General features: G+C 46.4%; 1 protein-coding gene across 1 annotated transcript in view; it reads right to left on the minus strand.

Annotated features, from left to right (window-relative positions):
• The window catches only part of SSRP1 (structure specific recognition protein 1), a 135,194-nt gene that overhangs the window by 53,154 nt on the left and 59,612 nt on the right, over positions 1 to 22,428 (minus strand). The window contains exons 7-8 of the mRNA XM_082269205.1: positions 17,523 to 17,651; positions 4,545 to 4,766 (exon numbers count right to left, since the gene is read on the minus strand). Of these exons, the coding sequence (XP_082125331.1) occupies positions 4,545 to 4,766; positions 17,523 to 17,651 (351 nt within the window). The remainder of the gene's footprint in view (positions 1 to 4,544; positions 4,767 to 17,522; positions 17,652 to 22,428) is intronic.

The following is a 22,428-nucleotide window of genomic DNA, read 5'->3' on the forward strand; positions in this document are numbered from 1 at the left end:
GTGTCTCGTGGTGGTCCAGTTGGGTCCGGTAGCTGCTGCATTTCCCACCCTAGGCTTATACTTGAGTCAATGAGTTTTCCCACTTTTTTGTGGTAAAATAAGGGGCCTCGGCTTGTATTTGGGTTAAATTATACTATACTCGAGTATATACGGTATATTTTGCAATTAAAGCACACTGTGCACAGGCACCTTAAATTTCATTATTTATTGATTATTTATATATTTATCCATTTGACACATATGTTTAGCACATCAGTGATATTTGTATACATTTATCTATTTATTGATTTATTTATACACAGTTATTGAAGCACACATGGTGATATTCATAGGAGTTTTTACTTCTTTATTCACACTAGTATTGGAGCGCTGTCTCTATTGCATTCTACTATCTTAGAAGGTTGCCATCTGGTGGCTATTACTTCTGCCCGCAGAGTGCCTGAATTGGAGGCGTTTTCCTGTCGTTCGCCTTTCATGGTCGTTCATAGAGATGTAAGTGGTTCTCCGACCTAATCAGTCTTTTTTTTCCCTAAGGTGGTGTCTGATTTCCATTTAAATGAAGACATTGTTTTGCCTTCACTCTGTCCTAAGCCTAAGCATCCCAAGGAAATTGCCTTGCATTCTCTGGATGTGGTTTGGGGCGATCAGGGTTTACCTGTCGGCCACTGAGCCTTTTAGGAGATCAGATTCTCTTATGTCCTTACTGACGGATCTCGTAAGGGTTTGGCTAAGTCTGCTGCGACCATATCCAGATGGATTAGGCAGATGGTTGTTCACGCTTATTCATTGAAGGGTCAGGTTCCTCCTTTCCCTGCGAGAGCGCGTTGTACTGGAGCGCCGAGTGCCTCTTGGGCTTTTCGTCATCAGGCATCTGTTGCTCAAGTGTGTAAGGCAGCGACTTGGTCGTCCATGCATACTTTTACAAAGATTCTACAAGATTGATTTATTGGCATCTTCGGATGCCTCTTTTGGCCGCAAGGTTTTGCAGGATGCTGTTTAAAGAGACTTGTTTTTTTTCTATTTAAGGGGTCAAACTTTGTTCGTGAGTAAGCTGTTACTGGTTGAGCTTTTTTCTAACCCGGTTGGCTATGTTTTTAGCCTTGGAAACGAGTTAACTGTTTTTTGGTTATGTTCTTCCCACCCCTCATGCCTATACTGCTTTGGGACGTTCCAAGGGTAAAGAAGCATTGCTGCTTCGTCTGTCAATGGACTATATAGAGAAACCTGGATTTTTGTAAGAACTTATTGTAAAATCCTTTTCTCTGAAGTCCATTGACAGACGCAGCACCTGCCCCTCTATCATGGGGATGGTTTAGGAGGAGGGGGGGAGGGAAGAGGGAGGGAAAAGGGAGGGAAGAGGGAGGGAAGAGAGAAAGGGGAGGGAGGGAAGAGAGAAAGGGGAGGGAGGGAAGAGAGAAAGGGGAGGGAGGGAAGAGAGAAAGGGGAGGGAGGGAAGAGAGAAAGGGGAGGGAGGGAAGAGAGAAAGGGGAGGGAGGGAAGAGAGAAAGGGGAGGGAGGGAAGAGAGAAAGGGGAGGGAGGGAAGAGAGAAAGGGGAGGGAGGGAAGAGAGAAAGGGGAGGGAGGGAAGAGAGAAAGGGGAGGGAGGGAAGAGAGAAAGGGGAGGGAGGGAAGAGAGAAAGGGGAGGGAGGGAAGAGAGAAAGGGGAGGGAGGGAAGAGAGAAAGGGGAGGGAGGGAAGAGAAAGCGGAGGGAGGGAAGAGAAAGCGGAGGGAGGGAAGAGAAAGCGAGGGAGGAGAAAGCGAGGGAGGAGAAAGCGAGGGAGGAGAAGGGGAGGGAGGAGAAGGGGAGGGAGGAGAAGGGGAGGGAGGAGAAGGGGGGGGAAAGGTTCACACACACAGGAGCGGACATTGAGAGGAGTACTGCAGAATGACGGAGGCAAGTAAACTGACCACGGTAATCAAAACTGAGCAGCCACGGTTACTGTGGTCAGGACACACAGGAACTGGCAGGATCAACCAGGTTTTTTTTTTTACAGCTTAGAGAAGGAAAAATGACACCACACAAGCACTATGCAGTTTAACATGCTTTAAAAGGAACAGGCTTTTTTTTTTCAGGGTTACAACCACTATAAGGATCGTACCTTTGTCTTCAGGGGACAGGCGAATCGGTAGAGGCCTGCTAATAGATCATGTTCAATAAGGTATGGAAGTAACTAGGCTAAAAATGGGAAGCCTAAACCGGATTGGAAAGACCAGAGGTGAGGTGGAGACCTGACAGAGACAAGTAATATTGGATAAGCTTGTTGGTTGGTAATCTACCCAGTTAATGATGGTTTCAACTTCTTGTCTTTGGTTCTATAGGTATTTGTTTTCGGATAGTTTCGGGTGTTAATCTTTGCAATTTTTATGCCTCTAAAAGGATTGTTTCTATGTAATATGATCGTCGATGACTAAGCTGTTCATGTTAAAGAATACAATATATTATTTTTCACCTACAGTTTGTGATGAGCGTTTCATTGCTAACCTACTCCTATCGAACAGGCAGAAGTGGGTGTTAAAGAGATTCTAAAGAGTTTTACACAGAGCAGCCTCTTTTGGGGTACCCTGCCGGTGCTCCAGACTCTTCGGCAAAAGGAAGTGGCTTTGTATAGGGGCACTCGTGTGGGCTTAATCCTGATCCGCACTGCCTGCGTCCTCAGCCAGCCAGCTCCAGTCCAGTCCATCACAGGATTTGATGGCAGGTGTCAAGGGCTCCCGCTGCTATCAATCTGTCTTGTGAGGAGGGAGAGAGCCACTGCTCTTGGACACAGCTCTGCACTAAGATTGGGCTCGGGTAAGTAAAAGGGGAGGGCTGGAGGTGGATCTTGGACACAAAAGGTTTTACCTTGATACAGAGAATGCATTAAAAGGTAAAAAAAAACCTTAAGGCTTTAGAATCACTTTAATATAGATTAATTCATTACAGGGATTTTTCACTTTTTTCGTACAGCCCATCCCTGGAAAGGGACCCCATACTGGTGTAAGGTCCAGCAGGTGACGAAAGGTCTAAGATTAGCATAAAGGTTTCCATTGGGTTGGGAGCGATCGATTGATCATCCTCCTGTAAGGAGTCCTCAGACTCCAAGGACTTGTTCACTTCTCCTAGTTTTCATCAGGAATCAACACTGCTGCCATGGAAGAGTTGGACAATGACCCAGCAGGGGAAGCAGACTGGCGGCACTACGCCTGGGCCATGCCCGAAATGTGTCGTTATGACAGCCCTCAAATTGTTAATGGAACAGTTGCCATACCCTGGTTCCAAACAATACAGTATACTCAGCGGCCATCGCAGCCTTATGCCCGACGCGCCACCCGGAAACCCTGGCCACCTACACTCTGCTGGTGTCTTCGGTCTCCACCCTTAGATTGTTGAGCAGGCCCACGGCTGTGCTGATAGACCATCCAGCTGCCAACATCAGGTTTCCTGCACACTATCATCGGTGTATATTGTGCTTTGATTACCACCACCCAGGGGGAACGAGTGACTCTGCCTGGGCAGATTATCTATTTTCTCCTCTCCAACACTTGCTTGTTACATGGTATGTGGATTTAGCCTCTGATGTACTAGTGTGGAGGAATGGCATTTTTGTTACTGACAACTACTCAAGAGTTTTTCAGAATATTGCTTGACCAATGAACAACTTTTATAGGTTTACATAATCCTCCTTTTTGGTCATCCATGTGTGACTTGACTTAGCTGTATAGACCTACATTCCTCAGCGCTATTATTGAGGAACTTTGTGGTTTGATGCATAACGTTTTTGAAGTTCCATTTTATTGTTACATGCCAGGCCGTGAGAGCAATTATTCTGTAAAATAGAAATCTCATCTCTAAAAGCAATCATTTAGTGCTCCATTTAGATTTCCACTCTCTTCTTCGTGTGACAACTGGCCAAGGTTAGGTTACGATTCACTTTGCCCTGAATCCTATGACTATACATTATTAGCTAAACTGGGTAGTCAAGTGGATAGTTTAGACCTACAGTAAATATCACTTTCTGAAAGGGATTTCTAAGGTCCCTTTCACATGGTCGGCCTGCCTTTCCATTTTATCAGGCGGATCCAATTTGATCCCTTCATTCTCCTCTATGGGCAGTCAAATGCAAATGGACTTGTGGTCATTTACACCTGGCTAACTTTGATCCGCTCCAATAAAAACAAAACAGAAGGGGGATCCGTTTCTCTCCGTCTGGCCTGATCAGATCGGAGAGCAGTTAGGTGTGAACTGGCTGTGTCTGTTCTGCATATGCAGAGCAGACACAGACCAGTCATCTGACAGCTCTGCTCAGCAGGGGGATCAGCTCAGCAAAACCAGATCTTGCGGACACACACACACACCCCTCTTCAACTGTTATGTTCCAGGACTAAAATCTGGCGGCAGGCACATGAAATAAGTCAACAGGGCAGCATACATGCATATCTGTTAAAACCTACAAATAGTATCAAGTGTTCATATAAATAGGGCTAATAGTATTACTTACAATATGCTGCTCATTAAGTTCAAATATTTATCATTAGATTTAAAAATAGATTTTCATTCACTGACCTTTCAATACTGCTAAACGTATACTGTAATCCTTGTTTGGTCTCTATTTCAAAATCAAAGGATCGTGTTGTTGTGGTTCCACGGGCAAAGTTTACACATTGTATCTCATCAAACCGAACGTGAACTGGTGGTTTGTGGACATATATAAAACCTCGTTCAAGTGGATATAGCAAGCCTGAGGTGGCTTTGTAGGAACATGTGATGCACTGAGCTCCAGAATTTCTAGAAAAAAAAAAAGTTCCAATACTGTTACAATACTGTAATTGCAAACAAAGCAGTATAAAATATCTTTTAAGGGTCACAAACAAATATATTGTTTCCAGTGATCTGATTTCAACAGGGAAGGTTGGTTTTAAGGGATTAGGATCATAAGGACACATGGAAAAATGGGATTGTTGACTTACCGTAAAATCCATTTCTGTGATGTTCATTAGCGGACACAGCTCCTGGTATTCTTAGCCATTGGGTTATACTGCCCGCTACAGGAGTAAGACACTAGGCAGAAAAAAAATTCTGGCTACACCCAAGAGCAGTCCCAGGGGCAATACTCCCTCTCTGCTATAGCCACTCAGTTTTGTTGCAAGCAGTGTCAGGAGAATTATAACTCCACAGAGGGGTGGGTGCTGTGTCCGTCAATGAACATCAGAGAAATGGATTTTACAGTAAGTCAAAAATCCCATTTTCTCTTTTGTTCATTAACAGGAACAGCTCCTGGTATTCTTAACCATTGGGATGTCCCAAAGCAGTTTTAAACCTGAGAGGTGGGAACACCAACAAAATTCCCAAGGCTAAACATTAGCCAACCAAGCAACAGGAGCTCAACCAAACAACTGGAGCCCACCTGAAAAAAAAAAATACACCTGCAAAATCAATACACCCCCCCCCCCATCCAGCCTGGATCGTTGTCCCAGCCCCCGGGAGTAGGCCCAATAGCCCCCAGCATGAGGAAGGGGGGGCAGGTAGAAGAGGGTGTGCATCACAAGACAGAGGGGAACCCGGGAATGTGAGGGTCCGGCCGTTCCAGGGAGGGGCCCGCATCCACCCCAAAACCTGCCAGGGGAAGGGGGGGAACTATGTACTCACCATACTGGAACAGGCAGGTGCCATCTCCCGACAGAACCCCTCTCGGCTGAAGTAGGGGGGCTATCGGCCAAATTGGAATGCTGCGACTGGGGCCTAGACCCGGCCGTGTGCCACCTGGCGAGACATTTAACTCGCGGGGCCAGTCCCCATCCAGTGGGTCTATATCGTGGCCGACCCAACGTGGAGCTAAGGCCTGCACGCGCTCGCTGGCCGGCTGGGGTGACCACTGGATCTAAACATCCAGCCCGTCGCCCAGATCCGACATAGTTGCTTGTAGATCTCACAGGAAAAATATCTGGAGAAAAAGCTAAAAAAATAAAAACATCTAGAGAAAAAAAATAAAAACATTTCCAGGACCAGAGATCCCAGCAAGAAACGAGGTCCTTAACCCTAACTAGGCAGATTAAGACTGACATCCTACGCAGGAAGAGAGAGGGTATACCCCCTGGGACTGTCCATAGGCGTAGCCAGAACATTTTTTCTGCCTAGTGTCCTACTCCTGTAGGGGGCAGTATAACCCTATTGATATGCACCAGAGACTGCATCCATCAATGTACGATAGATAAATAATAAATTTTTAGGCTCAAAATTGATTAAAAAAAAAAAAAAAAAAAAAAGAAGGATTGAGCAGCAGAGGATGCTTCAATATGCACTCATTTCATATTGCTCAGGAAGTGTTTCAAAGAGACTGTCACTTTCCCTTACAGTAGAATTCCAGTTTTAGGGCTCTTTCACACGGCCGCTCCGCTGATCTTATCCGCTGCGGGACTTTTTTTTTTTTCACGGAGCGGATGACAGTTGTCTCATCCGCTCCGTGTGTCCGCATATCATCCCATCCGTTTGCGGATGATATGCGGACATAATGTAAGTCTATGGACATTGCGGATGTCAGCGGATGACACCGCTGACATCCGATTTTTCTTCCTTTCCGTTTTTTACACGGAGGAAAAATAGGGTTCTGTTCTGTTCCAAAAAACGGAACAGAACTGAAAGGAAGAAAATCGGATGTCAGCGGATGGTATTCCGCTGACATCCGCAATGCCATTGACTTACATTATGTCCGCAAATCATCCGCAAAAAAAGCTGAGTTATACTTACTGGTAACTCCTTTTCTAGTAGTCTTCCATGACAGCCCATGAGACCTTAGGGCTCCTCCCCCAGGGACAGGAAACATTCCAAAATTTAAATAAAAGGCGGTCCCTTCAGTCCTCACCTTCAGTATTTCATGAGAACCGTAGGACATTCTGTAAATCCTACATATATAGATCTATATACACACATATCATACATTATACATAGTACCAGATAAACCGGGTGGGAATCCGGCTGTCCTGGAAGACTACTAGAAAAGGAGTTACCAATAAGTATAACTCAGCTTTTCTCAGAAACGTCTTCCAGGACAGCCCATGAGACAATGAGCAAGAAACTTACCAGTCTAGGGAGGGACTACTGCCTGGAGCACCTTTCGACCAAATGCCTGTTCCTGAGAAGAGAGGAGGTCCAGGCGATAAGGTCTAACAAAGTTCGAAAAGTTAGACCAGGTAGCTGCCTTACAGATCTGGTCTGGTGAGGCACCGGCCCTTTCAGCCCAAGACGTGGACAAAGCTCTAGTAGAGTGTGCATTAATGAAAGGTGGAGCCACCTTCTTCACTATATAGGCTTCTGTGATACCCTGTTTTATCCATCTTGCTAAAGTGGCCTTAGAAGCTTTTTCCCCTTTATGGGAGCCGGAAAACTGTACAAATAAAGTATCACTTTTCCTGAAGGTTTTAGTCACCTCCAGGTATTTCAGGTGGGCTCTTCTGACATCTAAACAACTAAATTCTTTTTCTTTTTCGTTATTTGGGAATTTACAAAAAGGTAGGAAGTACTATGTCCTGAGTCCTATGAAAGGAAGAAGCTACCTTGGGCAAAAACCCTGGATCTGTTTTTAGCACAATCCTGTCATCAAAAATTCTGAGAAAAGGTTCTCTGATCGAGAGAGCCTGTAATTCACTTACCCTTCTAGCTGAAGTTATAGCTACAAAAAATAAAGTTTTTAGGGTGAGCAATTTTTCTGACAAATCTTCCAAGGGTTCAAATGGACTGGTTACCAAAACCTGAAGTACCAAGGATAGATTCCAAGCTGGACACGTTTTTATCACGGTCGGCTTTGTTCGGGCAATTGCCCTAAAAAAATTATTTACATTTGGGTCTTCTCTAAGGGAAAACTGAAGACAGACACTAAGGGCGGCAGCCTGTACCTTTAAGGTTCCCAGGGAGAGACCTTTGTCGATGCCCTCTTGAAAGAATTCTAAGATAGTTGGTATATCTGGAGAATGTCTCTGATTCTCCGCCATCCAAAAATGGAATTTCTTCCATATTTTAGCATACATCTTTCTTGTGACTGGCTTTCGACAGCTGGTTAATATTTTGATTACTCTGTCTGAGAACCCCTGAGCGCCTAGTATCTGTTCCTCAAGATACCAGGTGGTCAGGTTTAGGGTTCTGAGATATGGATGGACCACCGGACCCTGTGTCAATAGGTCCTGTCTCCAGGGTAAGACCATTGGAGGTTTTGCAGCCAGAGCCTGAAGGCGTGCAAACCATGGCCTTTTGGGCCAGTACGGGGCTATCAGGATCATCTCTGTCTTCCTGGATGAATTTCTGGAGGACCTGTGTGATCAATCTGACCGGAGGGAATGCGTAACAGAGCTTGACATTCCAGGGGTAGGCAAAGGCGTCGATGCCTAAGGCCTAATCCCCCTGAGTTATGGAGAAAAACTTTTCTGTTTTCCTGTTTGCCTGGGCAGCAAATAGGTCCACTACTGGAAGACCCCATGAGGTTGTGATATTTGTAAATACCTCTGGGTTGAGGGACCAATTGTCCTGATTCACCTGGTGGCGGCTGAGATGGTCTGCTAGACCGTTCTGCGTCCCCTTCAGGTGGATAGCCGAGATGGATGTTAGATTCAGCTCGGCCCAGACAAAGATCTTTTGTGCTATGGACTGTAGACCCTGACTTCGAGTACCTCCCTGTTTGTTCAGGTACGCCACAGTTGCTATATTGTCTGACAGAATTTGTAGGTGGCTTCCCTCTACATCTACCTGAAAAAACTAAGGCCTTTTGGACCGCCATAAGTTCCTTCTGGTTCGATGAAGTTTTTATCTGTGATGGGGACCATATTCCCTGCGCCCATTTGTTCTGCAGATATGCCCCCCATCCGGAAGCGCTTGCATCCGTGGTGATCCTCTGACACCTGGATGGTCCAGCCTAGCCCCTTTGATAGGTGAAGAGAGGATCTCCACCACCAAAGAGTTCTTTTTATTTTGGTGGGGATCTAACTTTTTGTTCCAAGGAACTTGGTCGTCCGTCCCAACTCCTTAGTAAGAATTTTTGGAGTGGACGTTGCTGGAATCGTGCCCAGGGGACTGCTGGGAAACAGGAGGTCATCAAGCCTATTACCCTTGTTAAGTCCCTCAAAGAGACCCATAAATTGGTCTGTAAGGAGGCTACCATCTGGTACATCTTCCCAATCTTGGACTGAGGGAGAAAGATCATCTGATCCTGAGAGGAAATCTCGTATCCAAGGTAAGTTACTCTATGCGAGGGTATTAGGCAGGATTTTTGATGATCCAGCCTATTGAAGTCAGAAATTCCTGAACTACTAGGAGGTCTGCCTTCAGTTTCTGGTATGACTCTGCCACTACCAGGATGTCGTCCAAGTAGGGGGTGATCATGATGGATTTTAGTCTTGGTGGGGCTAGTGCCTCCCCCAGGACTTTGGTAAAGATCCGGGGGGCTGAGGATAACCCGAAGGGTAGAGCCTGGAATTGGAAGTGTTTGACTTCTAGTCCTATCCTTACTGCCAGTCTCAGGAACTTCTGGTAGGACTTGTGTATCGGGATGTGAAAATACGCATCTTTTAAATCCAGGGTTGCCATGTAACACCCTGGATACAATAGGTTCCCTATGGAGTATATGGATTCCATGCGAAAGTGTTTGTATGCTATTGAGAGGTTCAGATTGCTTAAGTTCAGGATCAACCGATGACTTCCTGAAGGTTTCTGTATCACAAAGATCTGAGAATAAAACCCTGTTCTTCCTTGGGGACTGGGATTATCACCTCTTGATCTAATAAGTCCCCTAATTGGAGACTCAGGGCGGCGGCCTTGGTTGGATCCCTGGGCAAACATGTAATCAGGGTTCTTTCTGGAGGCTGGCGACAAAATTCCAGCTTGTGCCCTCTGCCTACCAGGTCCAGAATAAAGGGGCTGGAAGTAATTCCCCTCCACTGTGGGAGGAAGGCCCTTAATCTCCCTCCCACCCTGAGAAGGGAGTCATTGGGGCTTGTTGGGGCGTTGAGGAGGGTTAAACAAGATGTTACCCCTCCCCCTACCTTTATGCCCAGTCCAGTGCTTCTTGAAAGTTTGCTGAGGTTCGCTAGATCTCTGTTGTTTGCCCCTGCCACGAAAATTCTTTTGGGCATAGGGGTACTTTTTCTTTTCTGGGAATCCCTTCTTTTTATCTGCTGTGCGTTCCAGAGCCTCTGTTAGGCTTGGGCCAAAAAGGTGGTCGCCTGTGAAGGGAAGACCACAGAGGCGTGATTTAGAAGTGAGATCCCCTTCCCCTGACCATGTCTTGAGCCATAGGCTTCGTCTGGCTGTGTTAGCCAATGCTGAGGTTTTTGCTGCCATTTTTACAGCCTCAGCTGAAGAATCTGCTAAGAACCCTACTGCTTGAAACAAGAGTGGAAACGACTTTACAATCTGTTCCCTTGGTGTTCCGGCAGATAAATGCGTTTGGATCTGAGCTAACCATAACTCTAGGTGTCTGGCTATACAAGTGGATGCCAGGGCAGGTTTTAAACTCATAATAGAGGCTTCCCAAACCCTGCGTAACATGGTGTCAGTCTTCTTATCCATAGGGTCCTTTAGTGACCCTGAGTCCTCAAATGCCAAGTCTGTTCCCTTGGATATTCTGGCAAGAGGAGCATCCAATTTGGGGATTTTGTTCCAAGGCTGCTCCTTACTGTCGTCAAATGGATACCTTCTTTTCAAGTTTCTGGGAAAAAAAGGTTTCTTATCAGGTGAATTCCATTCCTGTTTAATTGTATCCAACAGGGAGCTATGCACAGGGAAGACTCTAGCTTGTCACTTATGGCTGGCGTACATAAGGTCATGTTTAGAGAGCTGCACCTTCTCCTCAATCTCTAAAGTGACATATACTGCTTTGAGTAGATCATCCACATCCTCCAAGCTCAGTTTGAAATTGGAGTTACCATAAGAATTACTTTCTTTAGGTTCCTGCCCTGACCCGGATCCCTCCGCAGAGGAGTGGGAAGACTCTGATTCTTCCTCCTCAAAGCCTTGTGTTGGCTTGGTCAGAGATGTAGGGATCTGAACTTGGGTGGGGATCTGGGTTGGTGCCTGCATCTTTTCTATGAGAGTTCTAAATGAACTGAAAGTATTTGTCAGTTCATCTCTCAATGAGGACAGCATCCTCTGGGTAGAGATCTTGGGTCATCCCTGACCAGATTCTCTATGCATGCACGGCACACTGTTTTGTTCCAAGAGGAACTTAATTTTGCTCCGCATACTGCACATTTTTTTGGGGGGCTGTGGTTGGATTTTTGTCCTGAGCCTTGGTCTAAAGATAGGAAACAAAAACACATTTTTAATTTAGGGATTTTGTGCCCCCCCCCCCCCCCCGCTTTTCCCCTTCCACCTCGTGGACAGAAAAAGGAAATAGTGCTTTCTTTTAATTTCAATAGGTTTTTATTGAATATTGCAGAGTACAACAAAGAACATGTGCATCGAAAATAACATACATAACACAAGATGCTCTATTCGTATCAAGGAGCAATGCAAGTCACATTACAGCCGTGTGTTCAATCCAAGAGCCAATGGGAGGGGAGGGCGATAGGAGGACCCAACCCGGCCGGCGCCAACCCCGGCCCCGCCCAGATTCCTCATCAATGGTCCGGGGGTGGCCGTAGGCCCGCACCAACCCGGAAAGCGCCCCCCCCCACCCCCCCCAACCCTGGTGTCCCCGCCCCCGTCCACAACGGCCCAACATTACCAGAGGTAGAGCATCAACAACATTAAGGCACGAAGAGGTAACAAATGAGAAGAAGAAAAGAAAAAGGTCAACAAAACATACTGTGCAGCTTATTGGCATAACAGCTATGACTAAAGCTCCAGCTTATTCAGCAAAAAATAGTGCTCTCTTTTACCCGACCCTTTACAGGCAAAATAGAGGAAGGGAAGGAAAAACGGAGTTCCTAACAGGTATCTGCAAATAGGGTATATATATCCCCCCTTGTTTACCTGAGAGGTGCAGATGCCAGAGCCGACTTCTGCCGCCTGTGCGGTTGCTGCCGTGGGGTCCATCGCTCTGTATGGTGGTCCCAGCCTGTGCTGTTTCACCTAACATCGGTCGCCCATTTGTCTTCTCTGTTCGCGCCTCCGGAAACTGGAACGAGGGTTTCCTGGCGCCCGCGGATGTCGTCACTGCGCCGGAAGCAACACTGTCACTTCCTGTTGAGTTCCGCCCACTCCGTTTTGGCGCCAACTTCAAATTTCTTTGAAGTCGGCGGGTCACGGGTACACAGCAACTGCTGCTCCAAGGACCCCGCCAGAAACGGAGCGGACTCCCCAGCGTTCCACCAGACAACATCCGCAGTCCTGCCGGTGTGGCCAAGAGAACAGGAGACAGCGGTCAGCCCCTATTGCGGCACTTAAGGGGTACCGCTATGGGCAGGAGGAGATGCATTCTTTCCAAGTCTTTCCGTGGACAGTCCAGGAGACCGGGAGCTTCAGTTCCAGGAACATGTTACCCCCTGTCCGGAGGAAACACTAAATACTGAAGGTGAGGACTGAAGGGACCACCTTTTATTTAAATTTTGGAATGTGTTTCCTGTCCCTGGGGGAGGAGCCCTAAGGTCTCATGGGCTGCCCTGGAAGACGTTTCTGAGAAAATAGGATGATTTGCGGACAAGCGCAGCGGCCGTGTGAAAGAGCCCTTAATATCACTTTAGTTTGTTTTGTAAACTACTTCCATTACATAACAATGCACTCTTGTGTGTGCACGCTTTGTGTGCAGCATTAGCTAAATACAGTAAGCAATGCTACTTCATGCCTACTGCCGGAGCTTAAGAAACAATGAATACAACGCTTCCTCTTACTGGCCAAGGTGACATGATGACCTCACAATTACCACCTCTGACAGAGCAAGCCTCGTAATCAAATGATAAAAATACAAGGCTTCTGCGCAGTGAAGAAGCACTCAGCCTGACATGATTTAATTCTTTGTTTCCTTTTACAGCAACAGATGGGAAGTTGCCTGTATTTGTACCAGAACACAGCACCTCTTACTGTATGTAGCCAATACCTCTACAGTATATTACAACACACAACAGTTATCTAATGAAAGTAAAAGGAATTTTGACTTGCTTGTAAATTCTGTATCGTGAAGTACAGTATAGGACACAGGTTATAGGATGGTACATTATAGTGATTAGATACCAGAAAAGCTTTTCAGGACACGGCTCCTGGGCATTCCCCCTATAACTCTGCCCCAATTCATGAGTCCTCTGTTTTGTAGCAAGATGTACAGAATAACCCAGGAATAGGAGGGAGGGTGGCCTTTGTCCTATACGCAAAAATATGGAATTTACAGGCATGTCAAAATACTTTTTATCTTAATCGTACAGTACAGGACATATATTGAATATTTATAGACCCTGGAATGTTACCACAAAGCAAAAGAGAAAAGAGAGGGCAACAACAAGGAAAACAGAATGGTGACAACAGGACCAAGAACAAGGGTCAACAACCCTAACTTTGGGGTGCCGTGGCAAAAATCTTGCCGCTGAGAGCTGCATCAGCAGATTAGGCAACCACCTGGTAGAACTTTGAAAAGATCAAATAGGGAACCAGGTGGCGGTCTTACAAATCTAGGCAACACAGGATTGATGTTGGAATGCCCAGGAAAATCCCAGCAATTTGGTAGAGTGAGCGCACAATAGTGTAGGAGGAGCCTTGCCTTTCAGAGTGTAAGTTCTTGAGTGGAGTTGCTTTGTCCATCTAGCAATGGTGGAAAGGGAATGTCCTGTGGGTAGAATGAATAGGGAGTCTGTCTTCTGGATAGAGCAGACTAATGGCTGTGATTGTATTCAGGCAGTTAAAAGCAATCTTCTTTGGGTGCTTTGGAATAGAGCACAAAGTGAGAAGGACTTTGTCTTCATTGAGGTGGAGGGCTGATACTACCGTAGGAAGTATGAAAGGAGGGTGTTGGATGGAAAGCTAAATTGTCCTTGTGAAGAATAAAAAAGGGCTCTTTATATAACAACCCGAGCTCACACACACCTGACAGATAGCCACCTAAGTTGTTACAGGAATAGTCATCCAAAAGAATTTCCCTGTTGGGCTAAAAGGATGATTTCTGCAAGGCAGGTAAAACCTGCTTAAGCTATAAATAAAGCACAGGGTGCTGTAAAGCATGTCTGACCTGAGACACTTTGAATTATTTAGAGCGAATATCAAATTGCCTCTTGGGGGATCAGGAAGGAATTTTTTTCCCCTGCTGTAGCAAATTGGATCATGCTTTGCTGGGTTTTTTTCGCCTTCCTCTGGATCAACTGCAGGTATAGGTTTGTGTATATGGGATTGTTATGGTTGGGTTTTCATTACTGTTTTTTTTTCTTTCCGCTTTTTGTTTTTTTATTGGTTGAGCCAGATGTACTTGTGTCGTTTTTCAACCTGACTAACTATGTAGAATACTTAAAAGGCCAAATTCTGATTGTAGGAAGGCCAGAATGTGAGGCACAGAGTAATCTCTGGGATTGAAGTGCCTGTGCTCAAAACAGGATCTCCAGGTATAATAGATCTTTCTGGAAGTGGCTTTTCCAAGTGGAATGAAACTCAGACCTGGACTTCAACAGCCATGCCATTTAAGCGAGTAAATGAGGAAGACGAAAAAGGAGCAGGCCAGGGATTGCCCCCTAGAAGTCAGAGTATGTCTGTGTAACAGGTTCCTTTGGGCCAGTTTGGAGCGATGAGATCCACCAGGCTCTTCTCCAGCTTTAGTTTGCAAGGCAGAATTTGCACTGGAGGAAAGGCATAGATTGACCTAAACGGCGTACAGGGAATTATCAGAGCTTCTGATGTCATTGCTAGATAATCTTTGGTCTTGGCCTCAAGAGGTAACCTTGTGGTTGAACATGGAGGCCAGGATATCTAAAGTCCAGAGTTTCCCATCTCTTTACAGATCAGGCTGAAGATGTCAGGGTGAAGGGCTCATTCCCCCTGGTTCAGATGGTGACGACAGAGGCAATCCACTTTCTGAATGTTGACTTCCTGAGATGTGGGCATCACTTCTCCATCCATGAGATTATCTGGCTTGCTTTCTTTAAAGCTGCATGACTCCTGGTGCCCCCTTGGTGACTGATGTAGACCACAGCTGTGGCATTGTTTGATTGCACTCTCAAAGGGATGTCTCTGAAGAATGAAGGGCCATTGGTACACAGAAATGTTGATCGCTCTCAGCCCCAAGAAGTTAATGGGGAGATTGGTTTACTCTGGTGACCATGTTCCCTGGACTGAGGTATTTGAATACTCCCCCAGCTGAATAGAAAAAGATATGACAAACAACTTTCCCATTGTCAAGGCTGGGATGGAAATCAACCAATCTAGGGGGTACTTGCTTGGCTGGATAGGAGCATGTGCAGGTCAAAAAAAAAAAAAGGGCATGCTTTTTCCATGCCAACAAGATGTTTTGTTGGAGAGGTCTCAAATGAAATTAGGCAAATGGGACAGCCTTGAAGGAGGAGGCCACCATTAGACCCAGTACATTACTGGAGAATTTCAAAGAGGCGTCACATCCAAAGTAAAAGCAATTTTATTTCTGGAAGGAAGACTATTGCATGAACTGGGTTTAGAATAAGGCCTGAAGGGAGAGGAGCCCTTCAAAATAAGGTAATCTAGGTAACCTGAGATCTTAAAAAGAGAAAGAAGTACAAGTACCAATATGATGATTCAGAGTAGAGGATAGGCCAAAAGGCAGTGCAACAAACTTGGAGATTGTCTCCTACTGCAAACTGCAGAAAGCGCTGAAGGGGTGAGGACATATGAATAGAAATCAGAGTTATTCTGGAAAACAGAGTCATAAATTCTAGGGCATGAAAACAAAAAAGACACTCCAGGAAAGAAGGATCGTGTTGGTTGTTCATTGCCCTATTCTAACTAGCTGCATAAAGAAGCACCAATAGCTGGCCTTGCGAGTATACAGAGCCTTTCAGAGAGTCAAAATTTCTGGCAACAGAATATTATGAACATCTTCTTTAGCTATAGGAAGATGTTTAAGACATACGGAAAGGTCTACTAAAAGCACAGTCTGACATGCATGTCTCTTGGTCTATAGCTGCACCAGCTTTAGAAATGCATGTTCAGGGTGTGCTCCCCCAGCTCCTTTTTTTTTTTAATGTATTCGGTCTGACCAGACTCTGAGGTTGAGCACCCCACCCTCCCACACCTGTACTCTATTAGTGTCCATTGACTAGCAGTCCCTCATAGTGCAGTCGCACATCTCTCCCAGTTAGGAGTAAATATCTCCAAGGGTTTGAGAAGTTGATTTCATCCTTTTTTATATGGATAGTGTAGGACCCACTGATAATGGGGTACTTTGACGTAGTGGTGGGCTTGAGCATGATATGGCCATATGGTGGGACTAAATCCCCATTTTTATTCATTCATTGATTGCCTTTATATTTGATAGTCATTTGCATGTGTGCGCTTTTTTGTAAATATGCTACTAAAAGCACAGATCACTTCTTAATGACTGCTTTTCCCTGGAAAGGACTCATCAATGATTCTCGTAGGGGGTGAACATTTTTTTCTGGATGTATTTAGTCGTCATATAGTGCCCAATCTAACTGACATCTAGTGACTGAGTACATGGTCAGAAATTTTGGACACATGTCATGACCATGGAAAAGTGAAATATCTAATGAATACATACTAAATGCCATCAGGTCATGCAAGTTATTACTGGCAGGACCACTGCTCCAAATATCGAGAGTGCTCTTTTTGCCTAATGAACTCAGGTCTGTCAGCATTCAAATGCAAAAAAACTAGAGAGGCTTCACTATTTCTTGAAGTAAATGTCACTGGAAAATAATAGAGACTGGGTTACACAGAAGGATGCATTACTGCTGTAACATTTAGGTAGCTCCTGACCACTACCCACAGGTCTGGAAAGCACCCATCGCCGCGCTTATAGAGGAGCTTTAGGGAGACACCAGAGTCTGGGTACACCAGAGTTGTACCATGGCCTTGCTCACAGAATGGGTCTTTAGATACCAGGTCACACCAGAGGCTGTGCCAACTGCTCTAAGCCTGTAGAGTGCTCTGTAGCTAACTGACATAGGACGCAAGGTTCAGAAAGCAGCACTAGCAGAGACCAGTGCCCAAAGATCACATTCAAGGCAAGCCCTGCAATCTTTGCTTTAGCAGGTCAAGGAATGGCCTCCAAGGCTTTTCCAAGGATAAGTTGATCCCCCCAGCTGCTGTGTAGAGACCTGTTAAAGCACCTTGTTAAAAGTCTTGAAGAGATAAAACATTCTGGCAGTATTCAAATATTCTGAAAAAAAAAAAATAGTAAATTAGACAGATTATCCCCTATGGAGGGGAGGTGAAAGCATGAGGCATACCTGTTATGTTAAGGGCAGGGTTAGAGAAGATGGGCCTTCAGTGTTTTTTCAATTTTAAGTGTTCACCTCCTGAGGGAAGCTGCATATAACCACACACCTCTATAATTTACTATATCTCTGTGTCCTGTCTCTTGATGGACAATAAAATACTGCTCCATTTATTTTACAATTGTTCATAAAATACACCATTTTCCAAAAAACTCACCCTTGAAAGTTTCCAGGTACAGTGATCTTTCGGTTTACCAGTGCCTTCATGACACGACTAACCATCTCATACAGACAACCAGACATGTTCTTCTTCAACTTTCCTTCAAAACGCTTCTCAACCTCCTCCCTGGAGGCCAAAAATAGTTTAAATTAGGCAAGGAAAAAAAAAGGTTGGTGACAATTATACTCAAATTACTAGACTTTGCCAAAATATTTTAGAACAGTAATTATGAGACATCTTGCATTAAGACCTTACTGACATGTCACAGGTCATAAGCGATATTAAACTCAAAATGAAATGTAAAATATTGCAGCTTACCAATTATTTGATGTGGTGGCTGTATTTGATGTGGTGGCTGAATTAGTTTTTTTTTTTTTTTAAAGGTTTTTTTTCCCCCCTCGGTTTTCAACTGGTAGCCTGGCCAGTAACAAACCTACCGTATTAGACTGCCTACACTCTGGATGAAAGAGCAACAGAGGCACCTTTCAAAGTAGCATTGTCAGTCGTCGGGGAGTGTTAGATGTACTAGCAGATTTAGATACACCAACATAAGGAGTTACAGCAACAGTTTTGTTCTCTTGGTGATAAAGATTTTACATAAATAAAAGCTGGACAACCTCGTCTGGAGTCGGGACTAGTCTCTCGGGAGTGTATGACAACCATACACCCACCCACAGCAGCCCGATGCCAGCCAGCCACACCCACAGGCCCAATACCAGCCACCCACCCACCACAGGGTGCCAGCCAGCCACCCACCCACCACAGGGTGAAAGACAGCCACCCACCAACCACAGGGGGCAAGGCAGCTAGCCACCCACCCCCAACGGGATGCAAGACAGCCAGCCACCCACCCCCAACGGGGTGACAGCCAGCCATTAAACAAAAATTAAGATGTTCAGTACCAGATTTGTGTCAAAAATGGTCTTTATTCTGCTGGACTCTATTCCGCTAATTACCCCCACATGCTGTCTACACTATCGAACCTCATGTCTAAATGGTCCTCCCTGCCCCTATCTTGGATGGGGAAAATCACAGTGCTTAAGATGTCCATTTTACCCAAAATCTTGTACCTCTTTCGGGTACTCCCCATACAGGTGCTGGCCTACTACTTACGCATCTTACAGAAACGAGCCTTGGACTTCATTTGGAGCAACTCTAAGCCTCGCCTACCGAGACAGACGCTATACCGCCCACGTATTCGCGGCGGGCTGGGTGAACCACATTTCGCCAAATATTACGCAGCACAACTGGCTCAGCTCCCTAAATACCACGCCACAAAGGAAATTCTGATGTGGGTGTCCCTTGAAGCAGTGGAAAGTGATCCGTTATCTGTGGCCAACCTGCTCTGTAGCATGGAGTATTACTAACCCAATCACGAAACATAGCTTGACTATCTGGGATAGACTTAGCCGACGCTTCCACCTGCAATCACCTCATAACCCTACTTTCTTTTCTCCGCAATCCATCCTTCTACCCGGCCTGGTCCTCTCGGACCTCCTTCTCCGCCTGGACTAGTGCTGGTCTGATACGGGCCCATCAATTCTTCACTCCGCGCACCTTCTACCCATTCCCTACCCTGCAAGAAACTCAATCTCCCATCTGGGGAAATATTCCGCTACCTACAACTCAAACATTTCTTTACACAAGCTACTCCGGTTAGAGAGAACACCACCACCTTCTCGACATTTGATCGCGCATGCAATACTGACCCTCACAGACAAGGGCTCCTCTCTGACCTCTATGCCCACCTCCTGTCTGCTCAGGAGACCACCCCGCCCACATACACAGCCAAATGGGAACGAGACCTGCATATCACGCTTAACGATGAGGACTGGATACAAATTTGGCAGGCTACCAAATCGGCATCCCCGAATATTGTAGCACTCAAAACCAATTACAAGGTCCTTACCAGATGGTATTTGGTTCCCACTAGGATCTCTAAATATGTACCTCAGTACTCCCCCCGTTGCTTCCGGGGATGCGACTCCCCAGGTACCCACGCACATATCTGGTGGGAATGCCCTGTGGTACGAGCCTTCTGGTCCAAAAGTACACGATACCCTGTCTACCATGTTTGGCACCTCTCTTGCCCCTGACCCGGCATCAGCTCTCCTGAATCGCAAGCCACCTAACCTTACCCACCGTCAATTCAAACTCTACCTCTATGTCACGACTGCTGCTAAGCAAACCATCGCGAGAGCATGGAAAACCCCCACGCTCTGTCATCTGGCCATGCTACACAGAATTACCCAAGCAATGCTACATGCTAAAACGGAAGCGATTTTGTTGGATAAACTGACCCCCTATGAACGGCTCTGGCGGCCCTGGATTGACCATTGCCTACCACCAGGCCTTGACGACAGCCTTGTACTCACCTGATTGGGAAGTCCTCCTTACCGGCCCCTCTTTCCCCACTTGGGCCCCTGGGGGGGTTCGAGGCTTCCTCCGGTTACCTGCTGTTACTTCCCCCCCCCCCCCCCATGACCCTCTCCTACCTACCCTGATTTCATCCCAACCCTGCCTACCCAGCCCCCCCTCCCCACTCGGCCCCTGGCATATCTCATTAAGTGTTATACCTTTGTTTTGGTTGAGACCCCTTCTATGAGGGGGCCCATCCACGCATTGTGACCTCGGCCACACCTTCAGTTTGTACGTGCCCTTCCTGCTTCTCAGTCGGGACGCCGGGTCGATCTCTTATGCGCATCACATTGTTACCTGTTCCTTGAATGTTATATGCTGTAGTTTTATATTTTACTGTGACTTGTTATATCACGGCATGTACCTAATCTTTCTACTGCATGTTACTGTACCAGGTTTCTTTTGCCTTCAATAAAAACAGTTTTAATGTTTTGAAAAATAGACCATTTTTCTTTTTAAAGTACAAAATATCGGCCCATATCAGCCGATACCAATATGCGATGGCCAAAATTTCGGTATTGGTAACGAAAAACTGATATCAGTTGATCCCTACTAAGATCCCCCTTAAACAGCAGCCTGCAAAATTTTGTGGCCAAAAGAGGCATTTGCTAATTCCAGCACATCCACCTTATAAAATTTAGTGAAGGTGTGAACAGACGACCAGGTAGCCGCCTTGCAAACCTGAAGCACAGATGCCTGAAGGCAAAAAGCCCAGGAAGCACTAAGCGCCCTAGTATAATGTGCCTTAACAGCAAAAGGAGGAACCTGACCTTTAAATGAATAGGCTCACACCAGCGTCTGTCTGATCCATCTCACAGCAGATGCAGGCAGCACTTTTAGGGCCATCCGTGAATACAACAAGCAAATCTGACTTCCGAAAAGACTCGGTAGTCGTCAAGTACACCCTGATTGACCGAACCACATCCAGAGTATGCAGTGCAAATTCCTTAGGATGTTTTGGCTTAGGAAACAAGGAGGGTAGCACAATGCCCTCAAGTGAAAACTGGAAACCACCTGCGGAAGGATGGATGGATCCGGACGAAGTACCACTTTATCCTGGTGAACCACCAGATAGGGAGAACAGGACAATGCCGCCAGTTCAGACATCCTGCGTGCAGAAGTAATAGCCACCATGAAGGCCACCTTCTGGGGAATCTCCCGAATATTTTCAAAAGGCAGTTTCTGGAGAACCGACAGCACCAAATAAAGTCCCAAGGAGGCCGCATCAGAGGTACCAAGTGTCGCACCCCCTGGATAAAGTTACGCACCAGGGAATGGGTGGCTAATGGCCTTTGGAAGAAAAGTGACAAGGCCGAGACTTGACCCTTGATAGTAACTCAAGGCCAACCTTTGATCAACTCCCCGTTGAAGGAAGGCCAATATCCGAGCCACCGAGCAAGAGCGAGGGGGAGCCCCAAGAGACTCACACCACCTCACATATACGCTTTCCACGCACAATGATGGATCTTCCTAGAAGTCGCTTTCCTTGTTTTAAGCAAAGTGGGGATCACTGAAGCAGACAACCCCTTGTCCTTCAGCACCTGGCTTTCAACAGCCAAGCCATCAAAGCCAGCGACCGTAAAGCAGGATGGAAGGAAGGATTGGCCTCTGACACAGTAGATCCTCGCTGAGAGGAAGTCTCAAAAGGAGCGTTTAGGACTAGCCTGACCAGGTCGGCATACCAAGCTCGGCGAGGCCAGTCCGGAGCCACAAGAATGACCGGAATCCCTTCTGCCTCGACCCTGCAAAGAAGTCTTGGCAGCAACTTGAGAGGAGGAAAGGCATACATCAGCTGATACTGACCCCACGGGGCCACCAGCGCGTCTGTGGCGTCTGCCAGAGGGTCTCAGGAGTGGGCCACAAACCTCTGCACTTTCCGGTTGATGTGAGACGCCAACAGATTTACATCTGGTGTGCCCCAACGAAGACACAACTGCTGGAACACCCCTGGATGGAGAGACCATTCCCCTGCATCCAAGGCCTGTCAGCTGAGGTAATCCGCCTGCCAATTATCCACTCCTGGAATGTGAACAGCAGAGAGAGCTGGAACAAAGCGTTCGCCCATCGACGGATGCCTGCCACTTCCAAGGCCACTTTTAGTGCGCCCTTGGTGATTGACATAAGCCACGGCCCCAGGCATTGTCTGATTGAATGAGCACTAGACAACCCTGCAGGTGCTCTGTCCAGTGGACTAGGCAAAGCCTGATCGCCCTTAGCTCCAGAACATTGATCGGTAACCTGGACTCTTCCAGGGACCAGACTCCTTGAGCAGAAAACCTGCCGAGAACCCCTCCCTACCCAGGCAGACAGGCATCCATGGTGCCAATTGTCCAATATACAGGGAGGAAGGATTTCCCTTGCTTGAACATCTGGGACCAAAGCCACCAAATCAGGGACCCCCTGGTCACCTGGCTCAGCTGGATTTGTTTGTCCAGGGAAGTTGGATTCTTGTTCCATTTGAGAAGGATTTCCTTCTGGAGGATCC

This window comes from Pelophylax lessonae (assembly GCF_965119305.1).
Source record: "Pelophylax lessonae genome assembly, chromosome: 9".
In the NCBI taxonomy this organism is placed as follows: Eukaryota; Metazoa; Chordata; class Amphibia; order Anura; family Ranidae; genus Pelophylax; species Pelophylax lessonae.